The following is a 12,684-nucleotide window of genomic DNA, read 5'->3' on the forward strand; positions in this document are numbered from 1 at the left end:
ATATTTGCATGAGGTGGTTTTCCAACTTATTAATTATTGAGTACAATTACAAATATAAAGACTAGCATAGGATTCGTTATGAACAATAAAGTTTATCATCATGGAGGATGTTGCACGTGAGTTGTCCACAGAGAATCCAATGAGCTACAAATGCAACTAGGAATATTAAATTCAAGGCACACATCACAAAGGAAAACCTTTGTATGAGGCAGTTTTCCAACTTATTAATGAGTACAAATACAAATAGAAAGACTGGCACAGGATGTATTGTGACAAGAAAGTTCCTCATGAAGGAGGATGCCATGTGAGTTTTTGCACAGAGAATCCAATGAGCTACAAATGCCACTAGGAATATTAAATTCAAGACACACATCACAAAGGAAAACTTGTATGTGGAAGTTCTTGAAATTATTACTGAAACTCGTATTTATGTACCAAAGTCATAACACACACACACACACACACTCTCTCTCTCTCTCTCTCTCTCTCTCTCTCTCTCTCTCTCTCTCTCTCTCTCTCTCTCTCTCTCTCTCTCTCTCTCTCTCTCTCTCTCTCTCTCTCTCTCTCTCTCTCTCTCTCTCTCTCTCTATGTGGACTCCCCTCCATGTGGCCTTTCTGAGAGCTAATCTCATATAGGTTGGCCTATTTGATGGAGTACATCATGTATGAGTTTGTTAGCAATGTTTGTGTGGCAAAAAGGTTTTGTAACGTTAGTGCAAATGGGGGAAAGGCTACCTGGATTAAAACAACCTTACCGGCCCCACCATCTTGCAAGCGTGGCAAAGGCCACATAATGGTGGCGTGGGCCACTCTTCTTCCTAAATTTGGAACAAAGTATTATTATCACTTAGTTCGAGATTTAAAAACCCTATAATACACTTGTATATGCATGCTTTAGGCTTGCTTACAAGCACTTACGAATTAGTGCCAGTAGGAATCTTGAAGGCTGCAAATATTAATAATCTCTCTCTCTCTCGCAAGAGAGACGACAGCACGATAAATATATTATTTTTAAAGGGAATATTATAAACCGCTGCATTCTTAACGAATTAATTATGTTCTAGAATAAGCATTTGGCAGTAGATAAATTCTAGTGGAGAGGGGATAGCAGGATCAGGGCCAGATTAAGAAGACGGCTTTTAATATTTTCTTTCAAAAAGCTGTGTGGAAGACTGATATCTGTTTCGGACAATATGTCCTGCAGAGGTAGCCTGATCCGAAGTTGCCCTAGAAACTCAAACCCAGAAAAAGGTTAATATTGATATCTTTTTATTTGGAAGAATGGCTCTTAAGTATCTGAATTATGTATATATATATATATACGTGTGTGTGTGTTTTTTGCTTTCTCTCTCTCTCTCTCTCTCAAGAAAAACGTAATAATAAATAATTGTTATTATGAGAATAATAAATCATGAATATCTGGAATATACTCTATATCTATATTTTTTATCCATCGATTATTTATATGATTTATTATTTAGTTAGTTAGATAATATATGTCTCGCTCTCTCTCCCTCTCTCACACACACAATCAAAAGATATAATAGAAGACCATCATCGCTGCTGCCGCTTTTTCTCATTGCTCTCTTCATCGTCGTCAATTTAGTGCGGCTGATCGACTCCTTTCGATTCTGCGGTTGTGATGTCGTGTGTTTAAGCTACTTTAATTATTCGCAAGCTTTTCGATCAATATCACAACCAGCCCAGCTGCTTCCATGGTGTTACTCAAGAGTAAGCGGCCTCTTAATCGATCATACATTTCATTTGATATAAGAATAATTCCTTCACATTGCATTATTATTATTATTATCTGTATCCATGATTCAGACTCACGGATCAATATTCCTGAGTTTGTCATTTGGTCCATTACCATATTATTGCCATCCTGCAGTAATTCCTGATTAATGTTTTGCTCATCTTTCTTCTCTTGTTATTATTATTTTGATAGTGTTGATGGCTTTCCTCCGAGAAAAGATTTACGTACTTATGCGTGATTTTCAATTTCATTAATCTTTCTGCTATTGAGTATTTTTTCTTTCTTTTTGACGTTATAAGTTGCTGGTGGTGGCTCTGATCGAGCCTTCATGAGGATAACAAATTGTTAATTAATTCGGATTAACCCACTACATCCCTATTTTTATCTTTATATTTTTTCCAAAGATCAAGTTTACCGTTCTTTTCGATCCTTACAACAAGTGATCTGATTGTTAATTTGAGCAGCTAATTCCTCCTGATATCGGAATCTAGTTGAGAAGTTATTACAAACCAATGGACTCAAGCTGTGATGTAGTAATAATTATTTTGAAACTAGTTGAGAAGTTATAACAACGAATATACTGAAGCTGTGACCCTATCTACATGTCTTTATTTAATCTCTTTGAGAATTGCACCGTTTAAATAATCCTGGACCAGCTAGTTTGGAATGTTTGTCAGCTATGTTTTTGATACCTGATTTTTGCACAGGGTTTTCCCACGGGCAGTGGCATCGTATCTTTGGGGACCTCGCTCTTGTTGTTGTTCTTTGCATATGTTGTCTTTTTACATGCAGATAGCCATTCTCTTCCCCACATCTTTCAAAGAAAATCAAAATGTGTTTACATTGTTAGGTTTTACTGCATAGACCAGTGCAAGAGGAGAACTGGCAACCTCCTCTCTTTTGTGCTTATTGCAGTTTGGCCAAGAAGAGGGTTTTAGTTATTGCTTGCACTGATTAAGTTTTGGTATTTGTGATCTTAGCATTAAAATGAGTCACATCTATAGAATGATTGCAAGTAATTACTTTAATGATCAGAATCTGTAGATATTAGAGGACTCAGTAGGTGCTTATCATTTAAGGATTAAATATCTGTTGATTGTCTTCTAATGAAGCAGTATGATGCATGATGGGCATCTGTACTGTTTTCTTGTTTACTCTTTGATGAAGAGATGGGTAGGGCCAAGATTCCGATCACTTGGATAAAGAGTGACGCATCAAGGCAGGTGACCTTCACCAAGAGGAAGAAAGGCTTGAAGAAGAAGGTGGAGGAGCTGGCCATCTTATGTGGAGTGGAGGTTTGCATGATCTGCTTTGGGCCCCAGACAGGTAACAAGCCATCAAGTGTACCATTCAGTTGGGGGCTTCCTGGTGTGCAGCAGGTGATCAACAAGTACTGCAGCTTGTCGAAAGAAGAGCAGGAAAAGAAGAAGCTGGACAACATCAGCCTCCTAGAGCAACAAATCAAGAAGCTCAAGTCAGACCTCAAGCTCAAATTAGAGCAGAACTGCAATCTCGAGAACGAGCAGTGCTACTTCCTGTGGGACAACAGGCTTAACACGTATGGGGTGGATGATTTGAGGCAGCTCGCTGATATGGTGTTGGAAAGGACAAGGCAGGTGTATGGAAAGATCTCCTTACTCTATCAGCAACAGGAGCAGCAGCTCATCGTGGCACATGATATAGCAGAAAGAGAGAATGCATCTGTTGCATTTGGCCATGGCCAGAATAATGCTTTTGCAGAGTATGAAGCACTGGGCTGTTCACCAAATCAGATGGTTGCAAATGTGCCTTCTTTTGCCTCTCCTACATTGGAGCCTTTGGCATATGGGATAAATCAGGCACTCATCCCACTTCCCAACAACATAGACTATCCAACTCTTCACAACATGTCTTCTTTGGAAGGAATCAGTAATGCACCATCAAACCGGACCTTGAGTGCAGCTGCGAACCTGTGCTTGAATCCACAACCAATGCTCCCCTTGTTTGGTGATGTCACTGTTCCACCCATCAACTCGAATGCACCAGCAGCTGCATCATCAAAAACTAGGACGTTGCAGGAGCTAGTGGAGGCTCATTTGTTATCGAATTCACTGTGGCGGCAAGCGGTGGTTGGATTGCAGCCTCCTTGCCCAGAACTTCCATCACAAGTTGTAGACATGGGATGCAAGGATCAGTTCATGCAGAAAGAGCCACAGAAGTCCTGGTTATGTGATATGAATGATGCTGGGGTGCAGCTCCATGCCCTGCAAATAAACAACAGTATGCAGCCCAGTAATTCATTGCAGCTTGATATGATCAGCAGACACAGCTCAACAGTTGCTGATCTTTCACCAGACAACACCTGCTTTGATGCACAGAAGGACACTAGGGAAGGGACATTAATGTGGTTAGAGGAGACAGCTGACAGCCGAGATATCTTCGCTGACCAGTCCAGCTCTTTAGATAAAGGACTGTTCACCGAACAGAGGGGTATGCCAATGCAAATGGACGAAAACCCATGTGATAATGGCTTACTGGATGAAAGAGCACTGACATTCAAAGCAGATCAGCTCTTCAAACAAGACATGGAGGGTAGCATGTGAAGCTTCTGATGAAGTACAAGCTGTCTCTTATCTATTGAAGCATGTAAATTGTGCAGTATAGATTCAGCTGCTCTAGTATATGGAGTTGACAGCTGACCTAGTATATATTGGAGTTGAGAAATATAATTTCATATAACAAGTATTGAGTAGGTTTCTAATATGCATTATATTATTTATATATTTTTCCAGATCCTTATACATTATGGGTCTTATGTACACAGAGATATATTGATGACCATTCTAGTTGCTACGACTATTTCTTCTAAAGTAGTCTATAGTAGATATAGTAGATATACATGTCACATATATCTCTTGTATAGGGCCTTGTTTTATATCTGATAGTTTTGTACATTTGATTTGTCAGACACTTTCTTGCTTTGTACATGTATTTCCATAATATAGTTATTTATTCACCAAAGGTAATTAAATTTGGGGCCTTCAGTTGTTTTGGCTTTATGCTCGCATGCATGCCTTTCAATATACGTGTATGATGGATGTAGCAATCTCCCTTCTCAATTAACTTGAATATGTACCTTTCAATATCTTCATGCATGTGATTTCTAGTAGCATGTGATTAGGAAGCACTTATGCTCACATGCATACCTTTCAATATACTTGTATGATGGATGTAGCAATGTGCCTTCTCAATTATCTTGAATATGTACATTTCTATATCTTCATGCATGTGATTTCTAGTAGCATATGATCAGGAAGCACTTTTCAAATTAGCTTTGCTTGTCCATGAATGGATGAATTTGTTGCTTCACCATTGTAACATGCTCGCTTATCGGCTGTCCAAGCATGTTTCAATGGTCCATCGAGAGACCAGTCTAAGCAATGCCGCCCAGCACTCCCATGGAATGTTACCGGGTTTGTTGCCTAGGGTTTCTTGAGTCCGCCTCACAATGGAATATTTGCAGCCGAACCCACTAGGATCGACCTGAAATCTAGGTTCCTAGTGGTCAAGGTCTCCTGACAGCATTCTAGCATTGAGTCCTAGACATCCTACTTTACGGAGAGATACCCAAGCCGAAGCAAACCCATGCCGCACTTGGTTCAAAGAGAATGGGAAACGAGAGGGATGTGCCGCTCAACCCCTCCGCCCATAGGGCATAGTCTCATTCCGGTCCCCTAAACGGCATGAATCAGGTTCTAACCTAGCAATGCCTAAAGGTCGAACGATGGTAAAACCTTGTGAGAAGCCTCCCAGTTCTCTGGGAGACCACCCTACCGTAGGACAAACTCGTCAGGGGTTTCGCCCACCCGCTTCCCTCACTAGTCGTTCTTTAGTTATCTAATTAGGTCCTATCACATTTATGTGTGACATTTAAAATCGGCTTCCTTAATTAAGCCTTTTAAAGAATAGGGTTCGTTCGCATAATTTATGGCACAAACATGAATATAGAGCAAGCAATCCTTTTGACGAACAAGTTTGTTAACTTATTTTCTAGTTAATCTTTGTCTCCTGCCCATATATGAGAAATTATGTATTGCTTCTGGACATTGGGCTCATGGCAGTCTACAACTCCGTTTCGGACCAAGCAAGGGGTGTTTAAAGCTCCATTGACCCCAAGCAACCTAGGAGTGAGACACAACCTCCGTCGTCAGCCTTTTCACCACTCGACCTTCGGCCCTTAAATCAAGCAATGCCCTCTCGGATTGAAACGTGGCATGACCTTAGAGATGATCTACCCGTGCAAAATATCCTTCCTTCCTTAATCCAATTAAGAATCAAGCACAATCAAGGCAATCAACCTAATATCATCTTCCAAGAAAACATTCCTTTATTTCCCATGGCAACTTGTCATCACTGCCCCTACCATGCATTTACCATCAAACATAAGCACTTAGAATAATCATTCAAGTCACATCCCAATAATCAGTTTAATGCAAAATCATTTAGCGTGTTGTTCGATTAACCATCAAAACCCAATTGCATTTTTCCCAAACAATACAAGAATATACGTGATAACAATTCCATCGCATATTCACTCGCCCCTTTGGGATCAAAGAGTGATTCTATGCAAAATTTACTTAACACTTGTATGCACAATTTTTTATGTCATTCTTTTTACAATTATGCCATTCATAACCCCTGATCCATTCTTCCTTGTAATTGCTCTATCAACGGATAAGCCATATGCAACTAGGTGCAATTAACTTCCCTTGATACATGCACTTCGCAAACTCCATCTTTCGAATATTTGTGATGAATTTATTATTTTTAATAACCCAGTATCATGTAGCATAGTACAGGACCTAATGTATCTCATGGGGAATCAAAGCAAGCATCTAACAATTTGAAAAGGTATTACTTATATCCGGTACTGTAATTATATTGGTAGTGATACCCTCACCCGAATCTTTGCTGTTGGTTGTGGAATTGCCATCCACACGCAACATTCTTCACTTGGGGGCCATTGTCCGCAAATAGATTCGAGAGATAAGAATGAGGAATGGATTTTGAGATGGAAGAGCATAAGAGAAGGTGGCTCAATCGAAGACCGAAATAGGGAGAATTGAGCTAACTCTCTCCCTTGTAGCCTCTCGGGGTAACTCCTCTCTCTCTCTCTCTCTCTCTCTCTCTCTCTCTCTCTCTCTCTCTCTCTCTCTCTCTCTCTCTCTCTCTCTCTCTCTCTCTCTCTCTCTCATAATATCTTGGAGGGGTATCCTTCTACCTCTCTCTCACAGCCTCTCAGGGTCTCCTTGTGCTTCCTTGTGCCTCCCCATGCCTCATATTTATAGTGAATTAAAGAAGAGGAGTTGTGGCTGAGAAAAAGAGCTCTTTGTGGAGCGAATCTTGGAAAAATCACTAATCTAATGCTTAAATCATAAATCTAATGGTTCCATTGGCTCCAAAAGAAGAGGGGTAAAACTCCAAGACACTTACTTAGAAATCTTTCAGATCACTCCTTTTTCTCCCTGTTCAAAGTGTTGTCTACTACCTGCAAACTGTGATCGCGACGCACAATTTCGCCACTCTCTTTTTTTTTCCTTTTTATAAAATCTCCAAAACTAGCTAAAGCATCACTTGCCTTTTTTTTTTAATATATGACACCCCGTTCTAGAAATCTCCATATCTTTTTAGGATAATATGTAAAATATCTTAAATATACTAGTTTTTGCCCAAAAATCTATATTTTTGGACCATCCATACAATATACATTAACATTAGTGATTAATATGACTCATAACTCTCATTCACGTTGTAACTTCCATGAAGGGTGGCTACGGTCCTTGTCAATCTAAGAAAAATGTCGAATTACGACTCTCAATTTTTTTTTAATTAAATAAAAAACATTAGTTATTAATGTTAGTTAGTTTTTACTTTAGTTTTCAGTTAGTAATCTTACTAACTTATTAATTGACTAACTAACTTTTAAACTAACCAACTAACTTTTAATTGTGTGAAAATATTACAACCATATGGCTTCTATTAATTTCACTTTAGGAATAGCAATGTTGCGTCTATACCAGAGTGAAAACACACTGACCTTGTGTATTTGCATTCTTTGTGATTTGTATTGAAAAATAGATTGAAGGGTGCAAAAAATGTGATAATACTACTAGGATTCTAGAAGAAATGAAAATGTCAATTGGAAATTTCATGTTTTACTCGAAATGAGTTTTCTCTAGGTCAAAATATGGGTGCACATGCATAATTGCATGAATCATTTTTCACACTCCAACTCGACGTACAAGGCCTTCGAACCAAAGTAAGCTCATGTAGTTTTTATCCACAAGATTTCAATCCTCTAAACCAACTCTCATTACCCATATATCCTTATACTTACCTTTTTTCTTTTGCCTACTCTCATTGGAACCACTTATTTGTTGATGGAGCCTAGCTAACACTATGGGGGTTACTTAGTTCAAATTTTTAAGAAATTTAATTTTAAAACTATAAGGGGGTCTTTAATTGGCCCCTGAATGCACATGTTGGAGAATATTTCTTATTAGTAATCCCTCAAAGGATATAGGCTATTGTAATTTTAGTAGTAACCCTCCAAGATATAGCCTATTGTAAATGAAAACTAGACTCCCATGTTTTGATGGAGATGGATGCTTTTGACAACAAAGGCCCCCTACAATAGGTATGGCTTGAATGTTGTATCATCTTCATAATAGTAGGTTGCCATGTCATTGTACCCACGCACATTGTCCTTTACACAAGAGTAACTACTCTTTCGATTCTTGCAGTCCCTTACTTGCATTGGGAATGGTGAGGATGGACTTCTACATTATAGTAAACATTTACACTATTTGCATATGCATAATTATCCTTCCAATTTCTATAGGCCTTTACTTGTGTTGGAATAGATGGTGAGCATTGTCTTCTAGGTTACTTGCAAAAATTTACATTCTAACATTCTCAAACATAATCTTCAGCACCATGAGTCCACGTGTAAGGGATAGCTCCATAGTACACACCACTTAGCAATCAATTTGAGAGGCTCTTTAGGAGATTCTTGTGGCACAAGAATGACAAGACCGGCCTTTCCCAAATTTCTTGGGACATGTTGATGGGAAGAAATGAAGATGGGGGCTATGGTTAGAGCCTTTGTAAGGCAAAACCAATAGATTGTTATTCAGTCTTCTCGAGAACATTCATATCAATCAACCATGGTCCTACTTGAATCAGAGGTTGGCTTGCAACTAGTATTACTTGGAGGTGGAACTTGATCAGACATTAGTTGGATTATGCACTTGGAAATGGACTCCTATTTAAGATTTTGCAATCCCCCACTACTCAAGGCCTTATAAAGGCTTGGAATGCAACTCTTCATTGTTGCTTAGGGTCCTACTCTTAGCAAATGCTGATGATCCCCCACTTTCCCCTACAACCGAAGTGCAGACTCTCATGAGCCCTGCCCATGAAAGTGCGAAGGTCTTGCACTAGCTTTGCCTAGTATGAATAGAGCGCTCTGACTCTGCTCGCGATGTTGAGTGAGATAATGATTGTGCATACTAAATGACTTGCTCTCTACTATCCACATCTAAGCTTTGGAGGAACGAGAATATATTGTTGTCTAACACTTGGTTACATGCACATTGGCTCATAGTTTCTCTCTCTTCTCAACATGCAACCATAAAGCCATGGGTATGTTTAGTTGACTTCCTCATTGCCTCTCTATCCCCTCTCCTCTCTCTTATCTTGAGTCATATCTTGGAAAAGTATCCCTACAACCCTTCGGATTAATACACAATGAACCTTTCATATCACATATGAAGTTTAAACTTGATGCTTTCAATGTGATGAATAATGGTACAAAACTAAATAGAGTAATGAGACAAGTAATGATAAAGATGGATACATGTTCCAAATAGAGGAGTTAAAGAAATAGGAGACTAGGAATCGTGATATCATGCACAAGAGGTCTAAGTACACTCTTATTTTGAGTCATACATTGTCATGTATTTTGACCCTAGCATTTTTACCCACCATGACAGGAAATCTTGGCAAATGCGCCACCTATCAAGACCTGAAATGGGCCCAACAATGGCTCTCTCGCACCACAAAATGGTGTTTTAGTCCAGCACTGTGTTAGTCCAATCCCTAATAACTACCTCATCCCAAACTCCAAGCAAAAGCTTTCTCATAGATTGGTGTCTATATGCTACACAAACATACACTTAGGCTCCTCCTTGATTGAGTGTCGTGGCCTCTTCAAAAGAGTGACCTAAACTAGTTAGGGATTTGGCATGCCATTCCTCATCTATATTTCACAAATCATAACATTTTCTATCCTCTCAAGCTCACTTCTACCCAACTAAACCCTCGAACATATCACAGCTTGGCATTTCCTCACATGGTCAACCTAATGAAATCAATTGCTATATACAATGGTGTATATAGGAAAATGATTTAAATGCATAAACTATATGACATTTTCACAAACAAGATTTATGGGAAATCAATGTGTATGTGCAACAAACAATCCTTTCTCTTTTGTATGCATGCAAATCTAGACAATGCTTCATTGCTTCACATACCTAAGGTATCAAGCCCTTTTCGTCTCATACTTCCTTCAGTAAACACATATCACATATCCAACCTAAATATGTTAACAAAACATAAAATGAACCATTTCTCTCTCCTCTTTCTGCTCCCTCTTTTCTCTCCCCTCTCTACTTCTACCATCTTCTTTCTCTCTCGTCTCCCTTTCTATTCTCTTCTGTTTCCTCTCTGTTCTCTATTTTCTTCTATCTCTTCTCTCTTCAATTTTCTCTTTTCTCTCCCTTCTCTCACCTCTCTCCTCTCTCTCTTCCCTTATCTCCTCTCTCTTTCTCCTTTTCCCTCTCCTCTCTCATCTCTCTTCTCTGTGTTCTCTCCTCTCTCTACTCTCTCTTTCCCCTTTTTTCTCTCTTCTCTCTCATCTCTCCTCTCTCTTCTTCTCTTTTCTCTCTATTCTATCTCCCCTCTTCTCTCTATCTCCTCTCTTCTTTCTGTACTTCTACCCTCTTCTCACTCATTCTGTTCATCTTTTCTCTCATGCTTCTACTCCCTCTCTTCTTTCCTCTCTCTTCTCTTTTTTTTCTTTCTCCCTCCCTCCTCTCTCTCTCATATTTTCTCTCTTCTCTCTTTCTCTCCCATTTTCCTCCCTCTCTTATTTTCTCTCCACTTCATTACTCTCATCATTTTTTCTCCCCTCTCTCCTCTTTCCTCTACTCTACTCTCTCTCCTCTTGTTTACTCTCTTCTCTCCCTCTCTCTCATATTCTCTCTCCTCTCTTTACGCTCTCTCGCACTCTCTCTCTCTCTATACACACACACACACTTGTTGGGGAGTTAAAGGTTGCCTATGCTTATCCACCTACATTTACTTGTATACAATACCTACGCACATGTGCATTGCAGCAAGTGGTGGCGAGCACCCATCACTATCACTTTATTCTTTATTATTTTAGTGGCAATAGAATAAGGTAAGGTAGGTCACATATTGTGACTATTGGAGTTCGAACCCATACACACTAGTCTCTTTCCTTGCTTGAACCTTTGTAACCCTTATACTCTTCTTGCTCCTACTTGTGCTTCCACCTTTCACTCACCTTTCAACTAGTATCAAAGTGGGCATTCAAGGAGCTTCACCAACATTCACTTCAACCTAGGAAGAAAGCTTCATTCACAACTTCCAAGTAGCCACTCATTGAGGTATTCATTAGTTCATGTTACTTCCCCAATCACTTCCAACGAGCTTAATAGTAGTGCAGACAACCAACAACCATCAACGTGATCTACACTTGATTTGCTCCCTTTGTTCCTGACATTTTTCACCTCTTCAAACTCTCATTGTTCACTCTATGAAGACAAATCTACTATTCAAACCTATTGTTCGCTCTGTGCAGGAAACTTGCTATTTACTCTAGGACAAATCTGCTATTCAAACTTAATGTTTACTCTGTGCAAGAAAGGCATGTTATTCACTGTGTTGCAAATAGACCTATTGTTCAATGTGTTGCAAGCATACCTTAAGGATGGGCATGTTGTTTATTGTGTTCATAAAAGACTTGCCATATACTATCAAGGCAAGTATTTGACTAGTTTAATGCTCTATTGATGCTTATGGAGCAAGTTATGATGCCCGGATGATGTATTGATACTCAAAAAGACTTTTAGATCAATTAAAAGCTATTTAGATCAATATTTGGAAGGTTCTTTGTTGTTGTACCTTGTGGATAGCAAGCTTGTAGGTTGAAAGCTTATGTATTGCATGCCTACATACACTTTTGGGATGCTACATGGATCTATTGATGATTGTCATTGATTATTGTACCTAGATATACTTATGTTGAGCTCTAACCTTGGTTTTGAGCTCCATTGGATACATACATGCAGTTGCTATATGCTTTTGTGGTTTCCCATTTACGAATTTAAAGGATTATTGCATATATATGCTCTTGAATGTAGATATTATGAGCATTATGTAGTGAGCTTTTCTTGCTCACTTTACATTCTAGATTCACTTCCAATGTGGGAGACGCTTGTATCTACTTGGCAAAGCTTTGTTCTTTGAGATAGTGGGACTATCTTGATTTATTTCCTTGTTCTTATGTATTCTATTTGATGCTTTTTACACATGCTCTTATCTATATCAATAGCATTTTTCAATTATATGTATGCTTATGGAATATATCATCTACTGACACTTTGAGTTTGTGATACTCTTTGGTACCAGTGGTTTATACCTATTTGTTGCTGCTAGTTGCATTCTTTATATCCAGATTGCTATCCAAATATCCCTAGCAATGGGAGATTGTTATCTTGTCTATTTTTCCACAATTGGATTGATTTGCATTATTGTATTTATTACAATGGTGTCGTAATTATTGTTTTGAGCATTCTTTT

At 38.9% G+C, this 12,684-nt stretch overlaps 1 protein-coding gene across 1 annotated transcript; it reads left to right on the forward strand.

Moving 5' to 3' along the window:
- The first annotated feature begins 1,715 nt into the window (after positions 1–1,715).
- On the forward strand, positions 1,716–4,338 carry LOC148032026 (uncharacterized). Its single transcript, XM_087683869.1, has 2 exons — positions 1,716–1,731; positions 2,924–4,338. Exons 1-2 carry the CDS (start codon positions 1,716–1,718, stop codon positions 4,336–4,338), a joined length of 1,431 nt encoding a protein of 476 aa, XP_087539995.1.
- Positions 4,339–12,684: the final 8,346 nt, after the last annotated feature.

This window comes from Lygodium microphyllum, chromosome 8 (assembly GCF_053477565.2).
Source record: "Lygodium microphyllum isolate KBCC chromosome 8, Lygodium_microphyllum_v1.1.10, whole genome shotgun sequence".
Classification (NCBI taxonomy): domain Eukaryota; kingdom Viridiplantae; phylum Streptophyta; class Polypodiopsida; order Schizaeales; family Lygodiaceae; genus Lygodium; species Lygodium microphyllum.